Source organism: Panulirus ornatus, chromosome 18 (genome assembly GCF_036320965.1).
Source record: "Panulirus ornatus isolate Po-2019 chromosome 18, ASM3632096v1, whole genome shotgun sequence".
NCBI classification, from domain to species: Eukaryota; Metazoa; Arthropoda; class Malacostraca; order Decapoda; family Palinuridae; genus Panulirus; species Panulirus ornatus.
Window position 1 is genome coordinate 24,528,500 of NC_092241.1, and position 25,078 is coordinate 24,553,577.

General features: G+C 40.7%; 1 protein-coding gene across 1 annotated transcript; it reads right to left on the bottom strand.

Annotated features, from left to right (window-relative positions):
* Positions 1-1,633: 1,633 nt before the first annotated feature.
* LOC139755004 (nucleoporin SEH1-like) lies at positions 1,634-24,763 on the bottom strand. The gene is made up of 2 exons (XM_071672910.1): positions 24,547-24,763; positions 1,634-1,839 (listed from the first exon to the last, which is right to left on the bottom strand). Exons 1-2 carry the CDS (start codon positions 24,746-24,748, stop codon positions 1,640-1,642), a joined length of 402 nt encoding a protein of 133 aa, XP_071529011.1. The 5' UTR covers positions 24,749-24,763; the 3' UTR covers positions 1,634-1,639.
* Positions 24,764-25,078: the final 315 nt, after the last annotated feature.

Below are 25,078 nucleotides of genomic sequence, written 5' to 3' on the forward strand. Positions count from 1 at the left end.
TATTACCACACATCTCTCTTACCCTTTCATTACTTACTCGATCAAACCACCTCACAGCACATACTGTCCTCAAACATCTCATTTCCAACACATCCACCCTCCTCCACACTACTCTATCTATAGCCCATGCCTCACAACCATATAACATTGTTGGAACCACTATTCCTTCAAACATACCTATTTTTGCTTTCCGGGATAATATTCTCGCCTTCCACACATTTTTCAACGCTCACAGAACTTTCGCCCCTTCCGAAGAGATAGAGAAGGGCATAAGAGAAGAAATAATCTTAGAGTTTTAGATAAGGGGAAAATTCAGCCTTTTAAAAAGAAAAGACATGAATATGTAGAGAGTTCCATAGCTCAACAATGTAGGGAAAAAACAGACCACTCTTGAGTTGCTTATGCCCATGCAGTTGTCCCATGATACAGTGGCTTGGTGAGTATTACAGTCAAGCTGATGGTGGGGACACACAAGAATCTAGGTATCAGCAACTGCAACCACAGTAGAAGTCATAAAAAATGAAAGACAGCTAACTCTGTGACACAGGGGAAAAGCATGAACTTTTGAAGTCAGAAAGGGAGGGCTCATTAGTGGAACGATTTGGACCCAACTGGCTCAAGTAAGGATGTGGAGCTAAACCTCCTGATTTGTGAGAACAGTATTCCATATAAGGAAAAATCAATCCTTAAGCCTCAACTTCTGACTTCTAGCTTTGTCTCCCCTGCTGTTGGGACTGGTTGATGAAATGATCTCAACTTACTCAGACGTCCAGCAATACACAAGCAAAGAACAGAGTTCTTAGTGTCATGTAAAACAAAGACAATCACCGCTTTGTTGAGGTTCTATACAGGTACATTCCCATGAGGTATCAGAAGGACTCCCTCTAGGCAGCCACCCTCCAACTTCAATTCCCCTAGTTCATGATTACTACATTAACTGGGGCATGGAACTTAAGTACTTGAGGTCTGTCTCAGAATTATGAGCTGATCTGAATAAACAGTACAAAGCTATTAAGCAGTCACACTAGCAACAGTACAACATACAAGAATCACATGATGAACAATCCCAGTAACCATCATACAAATGTCCTAACCTCTTTTGACACAATTTAGTGTTGTCTCTTTTGGAAAGAGTAGTCGGGCTGACATATAACAAAGTCTCTGGTTAATGCCCTATTGTGGCAACTGACAAAGGTGTTGTCTCCAGATACACTATTTCTCAAGATACCGTACAAAGTATTTACAATTTATGTCAAAGAAAATACATTAACGAGAGACAATAGCTATTCAGCATCTCTGAAGACCAAAAACAAAAGTATGAATATTGCAAGCTGGCATCAAGCACTGGTCAGCAGATCTGCTCAGTGTTGGTAAGCAAGTGAAAATGAATAGGAGTGGATGATCACTTGGTATTACCCCATCTCTGTGCTATAATGTCATATGTCTGAATGGGTTGCTGTATGGTTGGCGAGTCCCTAAAAATGAGCATCTACAGACCTCAAGGGCATCAAATAAGGTCAAAGGGGTATGAATCATCATGAACAGACTTCATTTTGAGTGGAAAAATGCTGCTTTAATCCCCAAAAAGCATCCTCTGATGCTCATATGATAAGTGGACAAGTGTGTGAATAACAATATTTCATTTATGGTCAGATGGTAAAGAAAAAAGTCTGGTATAAAAGAGAACAATTGAACTCACTACTCCACCAGCTGAGCATGTAGCTAACTGCAGACCCTGAATTTTAGGGGCAAACTTGATGTCCATCACAGATGTACGTGAATCCACCAAGCCAGCACGTTTTATCCACGTTCGGTGAATGCCATGCCCCAGGTCACTCACTGTTGGGAGAAATTTCCTTTAAGCTGGATAAGCTTTATCTAATTCACTGCATGGGGAACTAAAATGACTAAAGGAGGAGATGTCAATTCAGTTTCAAGACTATATAGTCACAGAGGTTAATTAATTCATTATCTAAATATTAATAAAATTCAAGGACACCAAATACAGAATAAGTGTTTCCTGAAGGTCTTATTTTACAAACTCAAACACAGTAGTTCAGCTGCTGAGCATTTTTTGGTGTGAGGGCACATCTCACCCTCATAAAAGATGCCAAGTCTTCACTGAATAAGGCCATCATACTCACTCAATATAGCAACAAGGAAGATAATATTCTAAGTGAAAAATTGTGTCTTGAAGCATAATAAGCCATTATTAAGAGATCAAAGGAAATGAGAGCCATGCTCTCTTTCAGAATGATCAAGCAATAATCTAATAATAGTCTGTGGGTAAGCCCACTAAATGCCCCTAAAGGTAGGATCACTTTGTGCAAGCCACTGGTTGCCACTGTCTCCCCTGTAGCTGAATGGCAGTATCATGAGTCACAGCAATTCAAGATGTTCCTCAAAAAATCCTAAATTACATCAAAAGAACTACAAAAAAAAAGTAAAGGGGGGAAGAGTGGTAAAAAAACTTGCTCAATAACTTTTCCTAAATGAAGATATAGCTTTCCATTTGTTCAAAAATATATTTTCTTCCTGAAATGAATTGGCCAGTGAGCAAGGGAAATAAGAATACTCACATGGACAACAGTGGGAAAACTTTTGCACTTAGTTAAAAAACATGGTGATGGGCTGTGTGTTGGGATACATTGTTGACACACTCCCTGTGATTCCATAAACAACAAATTGGTTTCTCTTGGAGAGAAACCAAGTTAACTTGGTGAAGGAGTTATGCTTAGAATGTAGCTAAAAGATACATTCTGAGTTAAAAAAAAAAAGTTTTCAGTATAGGACTCTGCACCTTCTATGATACATTCTGAGTTAAAAAAAAAGTTTTCAGTATAGGACTCTGCACCTTCTATGAGACTCCCCATGAGGAGTTACTTAAACCTAAATATAGCTCAGCTTTTCCCCTATGAGACTGGTCAATACACTTTGAAATCTAAGTTGCTTCACATCCAAAGGCATCTTACTTCTTTTGCTTTAACAAAAGTGAAAATTTGATGTTTCAAAGTAGGCAATGGTTTAATCCCAGTGAAAACCTACATTTAAGTACAAAACAGAATTTACTTTGTCAGCCTGGGTGGAAATGGTAATGATGAAACAAATTCCCTAAAGCTAAATGCTAAGGGAGGCAGCACATTTTATCACACAAGAACTTGAGCTACAGCAAGGTCAATGATGGTCACACATGAAAAGATCAGTTCTGATATGTGATTGGAAGTCATCTTCACCAGTGGGATCAATTTGGAAAAATATCTTCCAAACAGAATGAAGTCCAATCAGTGACCTTGTTTAGGAACAAATGTACAACAGCCTGAGAGAACCTACAATCTTCCTGCTGACTTAGTCTGTATTTTTTTTTTTAACACTGGAGGCTCCAGTCAAAGACAAACTCCACATCAAGGTCAGGCCTTAATTGAAATATAGAAAGGATTATGAAAGGGAAAAAAAGGAGATAAGGGGAAGCATTTAAAAAGTTTGGAGGGAGCAAAACACCTGCTTTTTAAAATGTGACACGTCATAATTATTGGGAAAGGTTTGAGGGGGCACAGACTTCTAAAGCTTTGAGGTGTAGAGAAAGAAGCAGTAATCAAAAAGGCCTACCCATGAATGGCCAAACAGTAATCATCTGATGCCAAGTATTGTGTGGTGTATCTACTAGTGAGGACGCACAGCAGCCAATACAGCAATGTAGGACAAGAGGGTCAAGTTTGGAAGTTATCCTGGGACAGTTTAGAAGTCAGACTGCTTTTGACTCAACTCTTTCAAGTAAGGATGCAAAGCTAAAACCACCCCAAATGAGAGAGCAGTACCCCATACAAGGACGAATCAATTCTTTGTATAAATGGAGCAACTGTTCACAAAAAAGAAATTTTGACTACTATACAAGACTCCCAGTTTCTTTGAGGCAGACCTAGCCATTTCCAAGAAAAAGTGGATTTACAACAATACTAAGTATGCTTATTGAGTCAAGAGGTGGAATTACAGAACCATCTACGGAGAGATGAGAGTTGTGAGGAGTTTTCGATAGAGAGATTGGTAGAAACTGGGTCTTGGAAGCATTAAATTAAACTAGATTCCATCTACTCCAATGAGATATCCTGTCCAAGTCTTGAGTGTATTCAGGAAACTGTTTCAAGACTAGATACATATCAAGTGAAAGAAGAGGGAGCAGAACTGAATGATGTGGATGATTGCAGTGTTGACTTGTGAGCATATGAGTGAATCAGGTTATTTGAGGAAGAGAGGAAATCATTTATAGAAAGGGGAGGGGGGACGGAGAAGTGTTAGAGCCATCCAAGGTGAAGTTAGAGGAGAAACAAGAACCAAAGAGAGTTGCTTTATCTATGGCACAGACAACTATAGCACTGTCTTAACTGAAACAAGAAGGTAAGGTATAACAACAGTTGTTCAGAGATGCCCATAGCTAACAACCTGAAAGACCTATCAGTGGATGACATGGAGAGGTTACTGCACTTACTTTGATTAAAGGAACGCATTACCTCATGGATAACACACTTGCAGTTATTACCGGTAGTGCTAAAAGCTGAATGGAAGTCAGAGGAAGGAGAGGTTTCCCAAGTCTGATATGCCTGATTCCTTGCCTGAATGGCCTTAAAACAGCAATGGTTGAACCATGGATTGGATGAAAAGATCATCTTGGAGGAAGAGGGGATAAATGCTTCCATTCCTGGATGCATAACCTCTGCTATGCATATGACAGAGACAAAAGCATCACCACACAAGAGATTGTGTAGTTACAATGTGATGGACTAGAGATAAAAGACAGATTTAGAGTATTAGGAGAGTGGTTACAGTGGTCAGGAATATGTGTAAGGTGGAAGTTAATTTACTCTAAATCAATGACAATGGAGAATGTGGGCTTCAAGTCCTCCATCATCTGTATGGAAGGAATTCAACCACTCCTTAAGGTGAATGTTTAAATCCCCAAAATACAGGATCTCAGTTTGCAGGTGATCCAGAATATTACGAGAGTGGTCTCAATGTCAGAAATATGTGTAGGGTGTGAGTTAATTTGCTCTAAATTGATCACAATGGAGAACGTAAGGCTTCAATCCCTCCACCATCCGTAAGGGAAGAATTCAACCATTCCTTATATTGAACGTTGAAATCCCAAAGTACAGGATCTCAGCATCCGGGTAAGAGGATGCCACAGTCTAATAGCAGGAGTTTAGATAGTTGAAGAAAGATATAAGATTTGTAGAACTAAGAAAGCAAGAGGCAAACCAAAGGAAAAAGTGTGGTAGTTGGGAAACAGATCTAAAGACACATAACATCAAAGTTTGGGGACTCATCGTCCTTGAAGCATGCAACAGGTGTGCTGATGTTGGAATAAGTACAAACACTATTTGAACTGGAATTGTGAGTGCAGATTATAGTTGGATATGAAAGAGGGAATAGAGAGAACATCATTAGACAACTGTGTCTCAGAGAGAAGTAAGATATTAGGATAGGTATTAAAAAAATGGTGTTCAACAGAAGAGAGGCTAATAGAGAGATCATGAATGTTGGTATAGAGGATGAAAAATAGAAAGTCTAACAGACAGGGAAAGGTTTTGGGAGGGGCCTGTACTACTACTGTCTGAGCTCTTCTTCTCACTGGCATTAGAGTCAGGAAGAAACGTGGAAATTCTTAGCACCCCATGATTCCAGGGACTAGGGGCCATAGATATGTTGGACTCTATCATGATTACACATAACAGATTTGAGCAGACGAGCTGATGAGAGTACTTATATGAAGAAAATAAGCAAGGTTTGAGTTGGTGTATGATGCTAGTAAGGAGAAGATTTCAGGACTTTTTTTTTTCATGTTGAAGGATCCAGTTACAGACAAAAGCCCATATTAAGGCCAGACCTTAACTGAAATACGGAGAGAATAATGATAAGAAAAAAGCAAAGGCAAAGGAAAGAATTTATGAATTTTGGAGGAAGTGAAAAACCTGTCTTTTAAAACGAGCCACATCATAGTAACTGGAAAAGACATGATTCCTGTTTTGATAAGACAGAAAGTAAGACCAGCAATCCCAGCATGGAGAGTGCAACATGGTTCTGGGCACCCCTTTAATGATCCTTAGTCAAGACAGTAGTACAACTTTGAGTGGCAGCTGTCAACAGCCTACTACCTAATGGATTGCTCTGAGGGTAGGGGATGGAACATTCCTTGAGTTTGATGGGGAATCAATACACTACCACCTGAGCCCTCTCTCTCGCTGGTAGCAGAGTCACAAAAGAAAATGTAATCAGAGGTATATACCTTAAATTTGCAAGGGTCATGGGAGGGGCTATTACTATCCTACCTGAGTTCTCCCTCTCAGTGGCAGTAGAGTCACACATGCAAGTAATGATTATGATGATAAGCAGTGACAATGATATCGATACTCCTTCTTTTAGTGGCAGAGACAGTAGTAACATTATCATTTGGTTGAGCAAAAAGTATTGGGTTGGGTGAACAACAGGAAATGAACCAAAAAAAAGGAAGTAAGTGGTTTGGATGAGAAGAGTCTAGTGTTGTTGCAAAGACCTGAGTGTCATGTATGTTGGAGGTGGAATTCTATTAGGAGCACTCCTGTATTTTGTTTAGGTGTTGAGTGTTTGTGGTCTCTAGGAAGCCAAGGATTCTTGTGAGTGTTCCTTTCATTTGTGTTTGCTTAGACTTTCACAAGGACTTTAAACACACTATATAATTGCTGTAGAAAAAGGTGACCAACCAAGAGGAACAGAGTCTATGAAGCATCACAACAGAGTAAGGGTAAGGATAAAGTGTGCTGCTAGAAACTGAATCTGAAGAGTTTTAAGAGGGCATTGCTTTTATTGTAGCTAGCAGAAACCACAGTATTGACATCATAATGGTCATATCATGATAATGCTTCCCAATACATTGGGCCATACCAACACCATCGTGTTATGGCCACCTACGAATTTGGGCCACTCTGACACCATCCTATGGACACCTATGCATTGGGAAACACTGACACCATTATGTTATGGCCACCTGTGTGTTGAGCCACTCTGACACCACTTTGTTGCAGCCACCTGAGTGTTGGGCAACAATGACCCTCATGTTGTGAATATCCTTGTATTACGCTACAGACATCATCTGCCTGGACTTGTACGCACTGGCCAGCATAAGTGGCAGCTAGGATCAAACTTTCCTGTACAAAACAGCCTCTGGATTCACTGACATGTACACTCTACTGTCTTCCCTTGCACAGATCCAGGATGAACAAGTACAGAGTGAACAAGTACAGAATGAGCAATGCAGGTCACTGTAGGGGTGAAGGCAAGACAAATCACATGCATTCCTGGAGCAAGAGAGTTAACTTCAAGGTTCACTTTCTGAGATGAAACTGAGATAGCAATTTTCTAGATGCTGCCAAGTGCATGTGAGTTTGTGGTATGTAAGGCAACTGAGGATATGCATTACTGTACATGTGTAATGATCCACTGATTGAAATTGTGAGCTCCTACTGGTATTGGGATATAGGTGTGGGGCAGCATATCTGCCTGATTGCTAGTCAATTACATCGAATGTTGGCTGGAGGAGATGGAGTGGAGGGCCATGGCAGTTCCATGATTAGAAATGTATGGGATAGCAGCCATGTGCTGGTTGTTTAGATCTGAACTGCTGAAACAAAAGTGTTCTTAGGAGCTAGCTTTTAATCAAAACAATGATCATTACAATGGGAGGAGGTACGATGAAAATCACACCATAACTTCAATTTGTGTAGAGAGGTGGGTTTCCTAGGCTATGAATAGCTTTGTTAATACTGAGGCATTTCTCCCTGGCATGGGTGATCAATCTAATGAGACTCGTGACTTACATATTTGGCAAGATGACTGTTGAGTAGCCTTGTTGGCACTAGGACATGTCTCCCTAGCTTTGGTGACCAATCTAATGAGACCAGTGGCTTGAATATTGGTCAAGGTGACTGTGGGATGAGCCACCCAACTTCTAAGGTTTAATATTGCTGTAGGTATGACTTTATAGCCATATGCCTTGAAGTGAGCATTGGCCAAGTGGATCATACCAAGGAACGTTTTGACTCACTCAGAATCAAATATATGCAAACACTGCCAATGAACATGACTTTCCAAACTGAGCCTTCAGAAGAAGATTCTTCATGCTGCTATCTAAGGCATTTATGATTACATTGTTCCTTCAGCTCAGAAATCTGAGGGGGAATTCCTTGGGCTCATCAGTCTAGTCAGCTGGCTGTTCCACAGTATTATCTAGTTTTGTTTGTATAAACTGGAGTATATCCAACTCCTCCATCAGACCATAACCTAATGCATCCTGGCACCACCGTCCTAAAGCCATTGCATTGAAGCAATGCAAAATGATGGTAATCAATACAAAATTAAGAAATGCAGTGCACATGGTGTGCACAAGAGCGTGTATTATCCCTGAAATGCTTAAGGCTAAGTTCCTACTTCATGTACCAATTATCAAACCTTACTTGATATAATTACTAGGCTATGTCCTTGTTTGGATCACCAATTGTCAAAAACTTACATAGATAATCAGTAAAATTCTACAGTATATGAGAAGAAATTATTCCACTTGCCCAGGTGGTAAGTCTCACAGTACAATAAATATAGAATGGTTACAACAGAAAGTCCTGGCTGAAGCAAGAGGTAACAGTCATTCAAGGGAGTCCTAACAACCAAGACAAGTTTATCACTTAAATGACACAAAATATTTGAAAACGTAAAAAAAATTGTGCATATATTCACAGTGCAACAACCCTAATACATAAACAAAGGTCCCTTGCTTACCATGGTTTTGAGTATACAGGTACACCACCGAATTTCCAGCAACTGATGGTTCAGCACCTCCTTTAGTCCGGACAAAATTATGTGAGGGAACTTGAAATTACTGCACCACCAGACTAGTTTACTGGGTGGCCACAGATGGTGCTGTGTGTAAGGCACACTTATTTACATTCTTACACTTGTTCGTGGTGATACCGCAATTCTGTGAGATTCTTAGTTTATTTTGCTTAAAATTAACCCTAGCTATGGTTTCTAAGACATATGAGAGTGTCAGTTGTGGTGTCAAATGTAAAAACCAGTCCATATTGATCCAAGATAAGTAAAACAATTGAAAAAAATGGACCATGGTGTTTTGGTGTATAAGCTGTGTGAGATCAACTGTTTATGATATAAAGATGCAAAGGGAGAAAATATTGAAATTCTATGCAGACAGCCATTTCAAGAAGCAAATGATGATTAGAAAAACTATGAAAGATGGGAAGAGTACTGAGCACAACTGAGTGATATTGGAATGGTTTCAACAGCATCGGAGTGATTGAGTGGACCTGTCAGATAGCAAGATAATGGACCAGGCTAAGTTGTTCCATAAAGAACTTGAATTACAACATGAACGTGACTATAGTGAAGGATGGCTTCAAAGATTCAAGAAGTGTCATGGGATTTCCATGAATAAATTGTGCGGAGAAAAGCGGTCTGCAAACCACGAAGGAGCTGCCGAGTATGTGGATGAATTTGCAAAACTCGTAGCTGATGAGCACCTCAGTCCTAAGCAAGTACCAGTATTTCATTTATTTACTTAATCTACATTCAATAGTTGTTTAATTTAAATTTCTAGTAGTCCATGGTATAATTTAGACACGGGAGATGTACAGTTGGTGGGTTAGAGGTGTGTTGATGAATTATCATTACATGACCACGGTCGGCCCGGCAAAATGTTTAATCCAGCAAGGCTTTGGAACCAAGAGTGCCAGAAAATCAGTGACCTGTGCATGCTAAAAATTATGGATACCATTTCACTAACCAGAGCATCAAGTTTTGAATATCCATGGTTTTCCTTGACACTTCCAAAATTTCATCCATGAACTGGGCAGCTGTCATGAGGCCATGGGTTGCTTGTGGCACACCCCAGTAGACCACTATCTATAGGCAGACAGAGGTAAGAGTGTCACAAACAAGTGATGTTACTAGAATAAGCATCAAGGTCGCCTTCTGTGAACACAGCTGGTTGGCTGCTTTGTGGGACCATATAGGTAAATCATCAATGGCGACATACTGCCATGATACTATTATCTTATGGTTTTACACATTATTTCTTCATACTTTTATGGATCAATCGTGTTCTCTCTGAAGCAAGAATCCTTATCTTCAATCCTGGAGCATTCACTATAGGCAGTAAGGTATGCATCTCAAAGGTCACTCCCCTTAACCTTTCCTTCTCCCTTAGGCCCTGTACTTTGACAATCACAGTTCTGCCAAGCATGGGGTCTTCCATGACCACAACTCAGACTTCTGTATGTGCATTTCACCATTATCATTATCATCCATATGCTGAACCTCTTTCTCAGTCATCAAGGAGCTCCTAAAATGTCAAGGCTGCAGTTAATTCAGTAGCAGGAACAAGATGGACTCATTTGAAGTATGAAGTTATTTGATGAGACTGTATTCTTTTTCATCAACCGATGAAGATATAGCCATGCCAAAGACAACCTCACTTGCAGTGTGACCTGAAGCAAGTGGAGTCCAATAACACCTCACATAGGAATACAAAAAGAGACACACTCACAAGTCACTGCATCAAACGAAGATGATATCACATGTTCACTCTAACCTAACCATACACCATTCAAAGACAACAGTGCACTATGAGGCTGGATAGAAAAAAATTATACCACCACTGGGTATTTGACAATTAGATGAAATAAACACACAGCAGCTAGTGAATAATTAATCCTAAAGCACTATGTAGGTGAACACACAGCAATATATTAGATCAGAAGTGGAAGCACAAAGAATCTGAATGCAGCAACCATGTGTATTCTTCTGCAGTCTTCTACCCCCACAGCTTAGGCTCGGTCATTGGTCGACCAAGGTATTGGAAGCCATGGCCTGCAAACCCACATAAACATTAAAGCCTAGCTGATCCGGTGTACTTTGTAAATACTTATCCAGAGCCTCCTTGAATTTCTCCACTGTTTATCCCATAGTGTTTCTAATGGTTGCATGCAATGTGTTGTGCACTAGTCTTGGTCACCCACATGTTCAAAGTGTTTTTCTTTTTGTTTTGATAATTGTCCCTTTTAATTTTATGGTTAAATCTTGAGGTTTTCATGCCTGTCAGGACAACAGGAAATCATATTTGAGTATATGTCAGGGACCATGCCTTCTAGGATTTTCCAGGAGTAAAAGATGATATGCCTCTCCTGTCTGCACTCAAGAGAGTAGAGCCTCAATGATCTCAGTTATTTCCAGTAGTTCAGTTCCTTTACCATGTCAATAAAGGCCATGAAATCTCTCTGAAAACTTTATAGATCTTCAAATTTCCCCACCTTTCAGGTAGAAGACAGCACAGAGCAGTATACTGTTTGTGAGTATAACCACATGACAAGCACTATCACTGGTTTTTCCTCTCTTGTCATGAAAGATTACAAGATTCATCATTACATCACAGCTTTTGTCTTATTTTGTTTGCTGAAAGTTGTCATCACACAGTATCAGTCCCAGGTCTTTCATACTGTTCAATAATTAAGACAATCAACTAAATAATGACAATCCCACCATATAGAAAATCATACAATTTCTATATGAGAAGAATTCCCTGGCTTTCCTCTTCTGAATGACTCCTGTACCATATAGCAGGCTTGTCATTAATTCTCCTGTAAATACATTGCTTTGGAGAGGATCCTGGGCCATGCCTTAAAGGGAGAAACCTTAAATGTTTCCCAAGCTTCTGTTGTGAAGTTAATAGCAAGACCCAGCAGGTTGCTTTTTTTCTCTCTATTAGGAATTATCTAGAGGAATTTGCTATTTTCTTCTGTGCAAATGAGTTCCCCAAAAAATGAAGCACTACTCACAGAAGAGAGCTAGGAATGCAAAAGTGGAAAAGTGAAAAAAGTAAGTGGCATGTAACAGTGAGGAGAAAAGACAGTTCCCAGGATTTTTTGAAAACATCTCATGAAAGTGGGCAATCTGGTGTACTCTCCCCCACATGATAAGAAAACCTGGTATCTCTTAGCAATGCTTCCACACATATACACATCACTGAATTTCCTGAGATAAAGTTAAAAATTCCAAAGTTTTCTTACTTTTCCATATATTTACCTATTTATTTATTTTGTTATACTTAGTCGCTGTCTTCTGAATTAGTGAGGTGGCGTAAGGAAACAAACAAAAGAATGGCACAACTCACCCATATACACATGTATATACATAAACGCCCACACACGCACATGTACATACCTATACATTTCAACATATACATACATAAAAATGCACAGAATAAACATATCTACACATGTACATATTCATACTGCTGCCTTCATCCATTCCCATTGCCATCCCGCCGCACATGAAATACAGCACCCCCCACCCCCCACATGCGAGATAGCACTAGGAAAAGACAACAAAGGCCACATTTGTTCACACTCATTCTCTAGCTGTCATGTGTAATGCACCGAAACCACAGCTCTCTTTCCACATCCAGGCCACACAAAACTTTCCATGGTTTGCCCCACATGCTTCACATGCCCTGGTTCAATCAATTGACAGCACACTGACCCTGGTATACCACATCGTTCCAATTCACTCTATTCCTTGCATGCCTTTCACCCTCCTGTATGTTCAGGCCCCCACTGCTCAAAATCTTTTTCACTCCATCCTGCCACCTCCAATTTAGTCTCCCACTTCTCCTCGTTCCCTCCAGCTCTGACACATATATCCTCTTTGTCAATCTTTCCTCACTCATTCTCTCAATGTGACCAAACCATTTCAAAACACCCTCTTTTGCTCTCTTAACCACATTATTTTTATTACCACACATCTCTTACCTTTTCATTACTTACTCTATCAAACTACCTCACACCACATACTGTCCTCAAACATTTCATTTCCAACACATCCACCCTCCTCCGCACAACCCTATCTATAGCCCACACCTCGCAACCATATAACATTGTTGGAACCACTATTCCTTCAAACTTGCCCATTTTTGCTCTTCGAGATGACGTTCTCGCCTTCCACACATTCTTCAATGCTCCTAGAACCTTCGCCCCTTCCACCACCCTGTGACTCACTTCCGCTTCCATGGTTCCATCTGCTGCTAAATCCACTCCCAGAAATCTAAAATACTTCACTTCCTCCAGTTTTTCTCCAATCAAACTTACCTCCCAATTAACTTGTCCCTCAACCCTACTGAACCTAATTACCTTGCTCTTATTCACATTTACTCTCAGCTTTCTTCTTTAACACACTTTACCAAATACTTAGAGAAATACTTAGAAAAACAGATGGATCTGTATGTAGCATTCACATATATGGGATGGCATATGATACAGCTGAGAGAGATGCTTTGTGGAAGGTCTTAAGAGTATATGGTGTGGGAGGTAAGTTGCGAGAAGTAGTGAAATGTTTTTACCAAGGCTGTAAGGCATGGGTACGAGTATGAAGAGAGGAGAGTGAATGGTTCCCAATGAAGGTCTGTCTGTGCCAGGGGTGTATGATGTCCCCATGGTTGTTTAATTCATTTATGGAAGGAGTGGTTAGGGAGGTAAATGCAAGAGTTGTAGAGGGAGGGGTGAGCATGCTGTTTGTTGGGATGAGAATACCTGGGAAGTGACTCAGTTGTTGTTTGCCAATGATACAGCTCTAGAGACTGATTCAAGTGTGAAACTGCAGAAGTTGGTGACTAAGTGGGAAAAGTGTGTGAAAGGAGAAAGTTGAGAGTAAATGTGAATAAGAGCAAGGTTGTTAGGTACAGCGGGGTTGAGGGACAAGTCAAATGGGAGGTAAGTTTGAAAGGAGAAAAATTAGAGGAAGTGAAGTATTTCAGATATCTTGGAGTGGACTTAGCAGTGGATTGAGCCATGGAAGCAGAAGTGAGTCACAGGGTGGGAGAGGGGGCGAAGGCTCTGGGAGAGATGGAGAATGTGTGGAAAGAGAGAATGTTATCTCAGAGAGCAAAAATGGGTATGTTTGAAGGAATGGTAGGTCCAACAATGTTATACTGCTGCGAGACATGGGCTATAAATAGGATTGTACAGAGAAGGGAGGATGTGTAGGAAATAAGATGGTTGAGGACAATATGTGGTGTGAGGTGGTCTGATCAAGTAAATAATGAAAGGGTAAGAGAGATGTGTTGAAATAGAAAGAGTGTGGTTGAGAGAGCAGAAGAGGGTGTGTTGAAAGGGTGTGGACATGTGGAGATAATGAGTGGGGAAAGATTGACAAAGAGGATATACGTGTCGAAGGTGGAGGGAACAAGGAGAAGTATGAGACCAAATTGGAGGTGGAAGGATGGAGAGAAAAAGACTTTGAGCTATCGGGGCCTGAACATACAGGAGGGTGAGAGGCATGCAAGGAATAGAGTGAACTGGAACGATGTGGTATACCGGGGACGACGTGCTGTCAATGGACTGAACCAGGGCACGTAAAATGTCTGGGGTAAACCATAGAGAGTCTGTGGGGTCTGGATAAGGATGGGGAGCTGTGGTTTCAGTGTTATACATGACACCAAGAGACTGAGTGTGAACGAATGTGGCCTTTTTTGTCTGCTTTCCGGGCGCTACCTCAATACTACCAGTCAATAATACAGTCACCCCCTTTTTTAATAAATTCCACTGCAATACCATCCAAACCTGCTGCCTTGCCGGCTTTCATCTTCTGCAAAGCTTTTACTACCTCTTCTCTGTTTACCAAATCATTTTCCCTAACCCTCTCACTTTGCACACCACCTCGACCAAAACACCCTATATCAGCCACTCTATCATCAAACACATTCAACAACCCTTCAAAATACTCACTCCATCTCCTTCTCACATCACCACTACTTGTTATCACCTCCCCATTTGCGCCCTTCACTGAAGTTCCCATTTGCTGCCTTGTCTTACGCACTTTATTTACCTCCTTCCAGAACATCTTTTTATTCTCCCTAAAATTTAATGATACTCTCTCACCCCAACTCTCATTTGCCCTCTTTTTCACCTCTTGCAACTTTCTCTTGACCTCCTGTCTCTTTCTTTTATACATCTCCCACTCAACTGCATTTACCCCATTTACCATGAGTCACACATACATTAAATAACCTTACCAACCAGTCAACAATTCAGTCACCCCCTTTTTTAATAAAATTCCACTGCAATACCATCAAAACCTGCTGCCTTGCCCGCTTTCATCTTCCGCAAAGATTTTACTACCTCTTCTCTGTTTACCAAATCATTTTCCCTAACCCTCTCACTTTGCATGCCACCTCGACCAAAACATCCTATATCTGCCACTCTATCATCAAACACATTCAACAAACCTTCAAAATACACACTCCATCTCCTTCTCACATCACCACTACTTACTATCACCTCCCCATTTGCCCCCTTCACTGATGTTCCCATTTCTTCCCTTGTCTTACACACGTTATCTACCTCCTTCCAGAACATCTTCTTATTCTCCCTAAAATTTAATGATACTCTCTCACCCCAACTCTCATTTGCCCTCTTTTTCACCTCTTGCACCTTTCTATTGACCTCCTGCCTCTTTCTTTTATACATCTCCCACTCATTTGCATTATTTCCCTGCAAAAATCGTCCAAATGTCTCTCGCTTCTCTTTCACTAATAATCTTACTTCCTCATCCAACTACTCACTACCCTTTCTAATCAACCCACCTCCCACGCTTCTCATGCCACAAGCATCTTTTGCGCAAGCCATCACTGCTTCCCTAAATACATCCCATTCCTCCCCCACTCCCCTTATGTCCTTTGTTCTCACCTTTTTCCATTCTGTACTCAGTCTCTCCTGGTACTTCCTCATGCACGTCTCCTTCCCAAGCTCACTTACTCTCACCACTCTCTTCACCCCAACATTCTCTCTTCTTTTCTGAAAACCTCTACAAATCTTCACCTTCGCCTCAACAAGATAATGACCAGACATCCCTCCAGTTGCACCTCTCAGCACATTAACATCCAAAAGTCTCTCTTTCGTGCACCTATCAATTAACACGTAATCCAATAACGCTCTCTGGCCATCTCTCCTACTTACATACGTATACTTGTATTTTAACTTTTTAAAATGGGAAACAGAAGGAGTCATGCGGGGAGTGCTCATCCTCCTCATAAGCTCAGATTGGGGTGTCTAAATGTGTGTGGATGTAACCAAGATGTGAAAAAAGGAGAGACAGGAAGTATGTTTGAGGAAAGGAACCTGGATGTTTTGGCTCTGAGTGAAACGAAGCTTAAGGGTAAAGGGGAAGAGTGGTTTGGGAATGTCTTGGGAGTAAAGTCAAGGGTTAGTGAGAGGACAAGAGCAAGGGAAGGAGTAGCAATACTCCTGATACAGGAGTTGTGGGAGTATGTGATAGAATGTAAGAAAGTAAATTCTAGATTAATATGGGTAAAACTGAAAGTTGATGGAGAGAGATGGGTGATTATTGGTGCATATGCACCTGGGCATGAGAAGAAAGATCATGAGAGGCAAGTGTTTTGGGAGCAGCTGAATGAGTGTGTTAGTGGTTTTGATGCACAAGACCGGGTTATAGTGATGGGTGATTTGAATGCAAAGGTGAGTAATGTGGCAGTTGAGGGAATAAGTGGTATACATGGGGTGTTCAGTGTTGTAAATGGAAATGGTGAAGAGCTTGTAGATTTATGTGCTGAAAAAGGACTGGTGATTGGGAATACCTGGTTTAAAAAGCAAGATAAACATAAGTATACGTATGTAAGTAGGAGAGATGGCCAGAGAGCGTTATTGGATTACGTGTTAATTGACAGGCGTGCAAAAGAGAGACTTTTGGATGTTAAAGTGCTGAGAGGTGCAACTGGAGGGATGTCTGATCATTATCTTGTGGAGGCGAGGTGAAGATTTGTAAGGGTTTTCAGAAAAGAAGAGAGAATGTTGGGGTGAAGAGGGTGGTGAGAGTAAGTGAGCTTGGGAAGGAGACTTGTGTGAGGAAGTACCAGGAGAGACTGAGCACAGAATAGAAAAAGGTGAGAACAAAGGAGGTAAGGGGAGTGGGGGAGAAATGGGATGTATTTAGGGAAGCAGTGATGGCTTGCGCAAAAGATGCTTATAGCATGAGAAGCGTGGGAGGTGGGTTGATTAGAAAGGGTAGTGAGTGGTGGGATGAAGAAGTAAGATTATTAGCGAAAGAGAAGAGAGAGGCATTTGGACAATTTTTGCAGGGAAAAATGCAAATGAGTTGGAGATGTATAAAAGAAAGAGACAGGAAGTCAAGAGAAAGGTGCAAGAGGTGAAAAAGAGGGCAAATGAGAGTTGGGGTGAAAAAGTATCTTTAAATTTTAGGGAGAATAAAAAGATGTTCCGGAAGGAGGCAAATAAAGTGTGTAAGACAAGGGAGCAAATGGGAACTTCAGTGAAGGGCGCAAATGGGGAGGTGATAACAAGTAGTGGTGATGTGAGAAGGAGATGGAGTGAGTATTTTGAAGGTTTTGTTGAATGTGTTTGATGATAGAGTGGCAGATATAGGGTGTTTTGGTCGAGGTGGTGTGCAAAGTGAGAGGGTTAGGGAAAATGATTTGGTAAACAGAGAAGAGGTAGTAAAAGCTTTGCAGAAGATGAAAGCTGGCAAGGCAGCAGGTTTGGATGGTATTGCAGTGGAATTTTATGAAAAAAGGGGGTGACTGTATTGTTGACTGGTTGGTAAGGTTATCTAATGTATGTATGATTCATGGTGAGGTGCCTGAGGATTGGCGGGATGCGTGCATAGTGCCATTGTACAAAGGCAAAGGGGATAAGAGTGAGTGCTCAAATTACAGAGGTATAAGTTTGTTGAGTATTCCTGGTAAATTATATGGGAGGGTATTGATTGAGAGGGTGAAGTCATGTACAGAGCATCAGATTGGGGAAGAGCAGTGTGGTTTCAGAAGTGGTAGAGGATGTGTGGATCAGGTGTTTGCTTTGAAGAATGTATGTGAGAAATACTTAGAAAAGCAAATGGATTTGTATGTAGCATTTATGGATCTGGAGAAGGCATATGATAAGAGTTGATAGAGATTCTCTGTGGAAGGTATTAAGAATATATGGTGTGGGAGGAAAGTTGTTAGAAGCAGTGAAAAGTTTTTATCGAGGATGTAAGGCATGTGTACGTGTAGGAAGAGAGGAAAGTGATTGGTTCTTAGTGAATGTAGGTTTGCGGCAGGGGTGTGTGATGTTTCCATGGTTGTTTAATTTATGGATGGGGTTGTTAGGGAGGTGAATGCAAGAGTTTTGGAAAGAGGGGCAAGTATGAAGTCTGTTGTGGATGAGAGAGCTTGGGAAGTGAGTCAGTTGTTGTTCGCTGATGATACAGCACTGGTGGCTCATTCATGTGAGAAACTGCAGAAGCTGGTGACTGAGTTTGGTAAAGTGTGTGAAAGAAGAAAGTTAAGAGTAAATGTGAATAAGAGCAAGGTTATTAGGTACAGTAGGGTTGAGGGTCAAGTCAATTGAGAGGTAAGTTTGAATGGAGAAAAACTGGAGGAAGTAAAGAGTTTTAGATATCTGGGAGTGGATCTGGCAGCGGATGGAACCATGGAAGTGGAAGTGGATCATAGGGTGGGGGAGGGGGCAAAAATTCTGGGAGCCTTGAAGAATGTGTGGAAGTCGAGAACATTATCTCGGAAAGCAAAAATGGGTATGTTTGAAGGAATAGAGGTTCCAACAATGTTGTATGGTTGCGAGGCGTGGGCTATTGATAGAGTTGTGCACAGGAGGGTGGATGTGCTGGAAATGAGATGTTTGAGGACAATGTGTGGTGTGAGGTGGTTTGATCGAGTAAGTAACGTAAGGGTAAGAGAGATGTGTGGAAATATAAAGAGCGTGGTTGAGAGAGCAGAAGAGGGTGTTTTGAAATGGTTTGGGCACATGGAGAGAATGAGTGAGGAAAGATTGACCAAGAGGATATATGTGTCAGAGGTGGAGGGAACGAGGAGAAGTGGGAGACCAAATTGGAGGTGGAAAGATGGAGTGAAAAAGATTTTGTGTGATCGGGGCCTGAACATGCAGGAGGGTGAAAGGAGGGCAAGGAATAGAGTGAATTGGATCGATGTGGTATACCGGGGTTGACGTGCTGTCAGTGGATTGAATCAGGGCATGTGAAGCGTCTGGGGTAAACCATGGAAACCTGTGTAGGTATGTATATTTGCGTGTGTGGACGTGTATGGGGGTGGGTTGGGCCATTTCTTTCGTCTGTTTCCTTGCACTACCTCGCAAATGCGGGAGACAGCAAGAAAGCAAAAAAAAAAAAGAAAAAAAAAAAGATATGGGAGCAAAAAGACTGGAAGAAGTGACAGAATTTAAGCACTTGGGAGTTTGCTTGTTAAGTTTAGTGATATGGAAGGAGAGATAAAGGAGAGAGCAGTGTCAGGTAGAAGAGTCCCTGGGTCCCATCAGATAATAATGAACGGTAGAGAAATAAGTATGGAAGTGAAAAAGAACTTAGGCACAGCATAGTCCTCCCAACCCTAACCTATGCAGCCAAAACATAGACATGAAATGAGTCAAAGGTCAAGAATCCAGGCTGTGGAAATGAGGTATTTGAGAGAAGCATATGGTATAACAAGATGAAGAATGAAGAAAGAAATGAGGGGGTGTATAAGATACATGGTATGGTAGGGAATGCATGGGAATGACTTGTGGAGTGGGTGAAGCATAATATGATGAGGTGGTTTGGGCTTGTGGAAAGAGTGTAAGAAAGGGAGTTTACAAGGAGAGTGTATAATAGTATGATTATAAGAGTTGGTGTGAGAGGAACTCCACCTGTGACAAAGAGAAATAGATTAAAAGAGAACTGGAGGGAAAGAAATGGTAGAAAAATGTGTGAAATGGTGTTTGCAAGGGAGACATGCAAGGACAGGAATAACTGAAGGGAATGAGGACCATAGATTTTGTTAGCTAGATAGGTCTTATTTTCTTAATGTGACTAAATTCAGTACAACTGTATGGTATCAGCAAAAAGATTATCTGAAACTTGATCCGAACCAGCAACACAGGAAATTTCATTGTGGTCAACCTTGCCAATTGCCAAGATATAGTCAAGGCAAGCCTCATATTATGCTTCACAAGCTGTAAATAATCATCAGACAAATCTGGGAACAGACTTTGTCTTTCACTATACATGATGATACCTATTAATCATTTAACATTTTGTATCATGTTGTGCTAATAACTTACATTATCATTTCATCTTTATGATTTCTATAACTTACAAAAACATCTCTGTAAAATGAGACCAATAATATCAAAATTAACCAATTACAGGTTGTACCTCTTTAATCCGGCAACATTGGGACTTGACCATTTCCAGACCACAGAAAATGCCAGAAATCAGAAATTGACCCTGCAGGAAACCCTATGTAAACATATGCCTGACCCCTAGTCTTGCCAGCTCATTCCACATACATACTGCTGTGTTATCAAAGGTGGAACAAAGCTTAAAACAGGAAATAATACAACCATTAATACTTACAAACAAGGTTCTTATTGTTACATCAGATTACATAAGAAGCACATCAGGGTCAGCAAGGACAAGCAGGGTCTTCATGGTCAGCAGAGTCTCTTGGATCAGCAGGGTCTTCACGGTTTGCAGGTTCATAAGGGTCTCCATGGTCAGAAAATACTTGCATATCAGGGGCAGAGAAGATGCGGGGAAGTGGATTTTCTATGCTGGAATGAGCCTTGGCAGTGTTATTAATGACCTTCTTCAGCCACTGTTGCAATGTAGCTTGCTTCTGGTACTTTGGCTTTTCCTTAATTAATTTTCTTGAATCAAATTAAGACATAATTTTTTGTTCTGTTATAAAGACCCTTTGCTCCAGTCCTGCTATAAATCTCTCATCATCTGGATACACTTATCTGTGGAAATTTTTTCTTCCACTTCCTCGTTTTCCTCTGCACTTTCTTGATGATCATATTGATTCTTCTCATCTTGCTGAATCATCTCCACCATTTCTTGATCAGTTGGTTAGTGCTGCTAACAGTGCCACCCTGGTGACAGATCCACAAACTAATGACGGCAGATTCAAAATGTGCTGAACCATGGGAGATGCCGAACCACAGAGTGCTGGATTAAAGACGTAAAACCTCTGGCAATGTTATGGTGTCATTTTTGGACTTCACACGTTGGCGTTCATTTTCTCAAAACTTAGTTTTTGCGAACTTGTCAGTAACATTCCAGATACCTCCACTGTGATATGATGGAATCTTTGTCCATGTTATCTGGAGTGTGAGTTTGAATGAAGATACTGGGAGGAAGCTGGGGCATATCCAAGAGAGAGGGACCAACAGGGGCAATCCTTATTGTGAGCTATACACCATACAAATGAATTAATAATGATACTGGTATATTGTATTTTTACAATCTTTCTAACCATTTTAGTTACTCAAAAGGAAAAAATAAATGAAAAAAGAGATTCCTTGCCTCCCAAAGTTTTATCAACCTTGTTTTTGGATCACACTTTTAGAGTAATTTATATAAATTTACCCACCATAGCATTAAGGTGTGAGTATTTATGGCTTTCCAGAACATCACCAGAATTCTATCCATGTATTGCATGGCCATGGGCTAATTGTGGCCCAGCCTGGCAGACCACCATATAAAGAAAGAAGCTTGATGACTGTCACAACCATGCTGTGTTGCTAAGGTGAGAGCATTGAGGTAGCATTTATGCAGCTTAGCTGACTGGCTGCTTTGTGGGAGCATGGAGGAATGACTTCAGTGTTGACATATTGCCATCATACTATTACTATACAGTTTTGTACATCAATTCCTTATACTTTTAAAGAACAGTTATGTTATTTCTTAAATAAAACATGCTTAACTTCAACTATCTATCTATCCATCTATATCTCTGATGCTGGTTCCATCTGGAACTCCCTCAAAGGGGTGGCCATGACAACAGTCTCCATAACTAAAGATCTCTAGTGCTGCTTTTTAGCCTTCAGTGCCTCACCTTTAACAGGCCACTTCTACCTAATGCTCCTGCCTAAATGTCCCTACCTACTACTTCTATCTACTGCTTCTACCATTTTGCCAAAAGGCAGGGCTAGCGCACAGTGCTCTTTATAGGAAAATCTGGAGTTGCGAAGACTAAGTTGTATGCGTTAAGTGTTATCAAGTGTTACAAATGACTAGGAGAAATTGTATCTTGTAGACAGAATGCCAGTAGTCCACATGTTAGTGAGGCAGAGAGAAAAGACAGCTATCTGGGAAGTACTGATAATATACCTTCCATGTTGTTGGCTGCCTAACAACTAAAACTATCCCTTTCCTTCCATTTTCCATAGGCCCTATGCTGTACCATAGTTTTGCCTACCATGGGTTTCTCCAAGAGCATAAGCCCTGTGGTTGGCATGACACTTGTATGTTTACTTAACTGTTTGAGTGAATGATGACGGTGACCACTGAAACAAACTTGTCCATTTAACCATATTCCTAAAAAAAAAAAAAAAAAAAAAAATGGCACTGGCATTTATAATAAAAAATTTCTGTTTACAAAAACATGTAAATTTGTTTTGATGAACAAAACTTTCTTGGATATAGCTATCAACAGTTTTATGCTATCAAATAAAAAATATTTTCATTAAAAAAAGATTGATTAGGTGAGTGTCACTAGTAAAATATATGGAAGAATATAGACCAAAAGGTTGGTGGCATGCACAGAGCATCACACTGGGGAGGAGCACTGTGGTTTCAGGAATGGTAGAGGAAGTGTGAATCAGGTGTTTGCTTTGAAGAATGTATGTGATGACAGACATGCAGTGCAGAAGGTGTTACAAATATATGGTGTGGGGGAAAGCTATTAGAAGTAATGAGTTTCTATCAAGAGTGTAAGGCATGTGTGCAAGTAAGCAAAGAAGAGGATGGCTGGTTTTAAGTGAAGGTGGATCTGTGGCATGTGTGATGTCACCTTCGTTGTTTAATCTGTTTATGGATAGGGTGGTGAGGGAGGTAAATGCAAGGGTCTTGAAGAGAGGGGCACTTCTTTCTGTAGGGGGTTGAGGGCCTGGGAAGTAAGGCAGCTGTTGTTTGCTGGTAAAATACTGTTGGTGTCTTAATCAATGAGAAACTGTGGAAGTTAGTGTTTGAGTTTGGGAGTCAGTGTGAAAGCATAAATTTAAGAGCAAATGTAACTAAAAGCAAGGTTATTAGGCTTAGCAGTGCAAAGAGACAGTTCAGTTAGGGTGTAAGTTTGAATGGAGAAAACTTGGAGTAAGTGAAGTGTTTTAGATACCTGAAAGTGGAATGGCAACAAATGGAACCATGGAGGCTGGGGTTAGTCAGCATAGGTGTGAGGGGGAAGATCCTGGGAGCACTAAGGAATACAAGGAATGAGAAGTCACTCTGGGACGGCAAACATGGGCATATTTGAAGATATAGTAGTACTGATGGTGTTGTACAGATGTGAGGCATGAGCTCTAAGTGAGAACATATGGAAGAGGATGAACATATTGGAAATGAAATGTTTGTGGTCAATACTGCAAGTGGTGTGTGGAGGGGTGATTAAGAAATGAGAGGGTATGAGATGATGAGAAGTATGGATGAGAAAGCTGAAGAAGGCATGCTGAACTGATAGGTATATATAGAAAGACGTGGAAAACTGTGGACTATACAAGTGAAAAAAAAATCAGAGAAAAAAAGATGTTGCTGTTTTCTGCCCAATGGGAGATCATGAAAATCAAATGTACATCTAAAGGGTTAAAATCACTCTCAAGCCATCCTATCTCACCATTTTGCTGCACCTCACTACCTCGCTATAGCTCACATTTACTCTTACTGTTCTCCTTTTAGACACTAGCATGTGGAGTTTTGTTGTAGAGATATGCAAAACACAGTACAAAAGAACACAAAGATATTCAAACAGCAACAGACCACTGGGTCCTTTCAGGGCTGTCTGTGATAATAGAAGCTATTACAAACAAAAAAGTGAGGTAAAAGTTAGAAGGCATACAGATAATTGAAAGAGAACAACCTGCTAACTGGCAATTTTACTATGGAGGACACTAAATCCATGTCAATTGCAAACAGAAACTGATTTACCTTCCTTACTCCCTTACCCCTTGCATACTGCAGCTCCTCACTCCAAGACCCTTGCATTTACCTACCTCTTCACTATGGTAATGAACATATCAAAGAGTCAAAGTGACATCACACATCCCCAACACAGACCCAACTTCAGTGGAAACCACTCACCCTACTCCCTTCCTGCTCACATGCATGCCTTACCCTCCCAGCAAAAACTTTTTTGCATTTAGTAATTTCCCACCCACCTCAATCACCCTCTAAAAGGCTTCTCTACCAACTCCATTTAGTTTCTCTTTCTCTCTCAAATCATGCAATGCCCAATGTACATACAAACTTTAGATAACCATGGTAACAGCGTACAAGCTTGACACACTCTCAAATTTCTCTCAAATTACTAGCACACCACTCACTCTCATATGCATACTGCTTTCATCTTGAAAGCTCTCAACAGTTCTGACTCTGTAATAGTGTGCATTAATTTCTAATCAAAAACTTGATCAAGATACTATCGTCATCCTTGAAACTCACCACTTTCTTCCCAGATAGCTGCAGTGCGGTCAAATGAGCATGTGGCAATGATCTGGCCAAATTCTGGGTGGGCCCAGGTCACCTTCCACACAGAGCCACAGTGGGTCTTCCAAAATGCAGTGCACACCCATTCGCCATCCTCATTCAAGTCCCAGATCTGTTCAAAACACAGGGTTACAGCATTATCTTCCCTCTTCATCATCAGGGATCCTCTAATACTTATCATCAGTACTTCACAAAACCAATCTGACCACATCATCACATCTCTCTTAGATGTCAGGAGCTACCCATTTTTATTATAAGTTTAGGGTGTAACCTACATCTAAATGTTGCTGAGTATCATGGGCTCCCAGTCTTATTATCACCATCTAAAACTGGACTATGACAACCACATCCAGTTCTTCTTGGTTGTCAGGGAGATCCCAACTTTACTAACAGCATAAAGCATCAAGATTAGACCACCACACCTAATTCTTCCTTGGTGTTAGAGGCTCTTCACAATATCACCATCTACCATGAAAATGTGCCACTA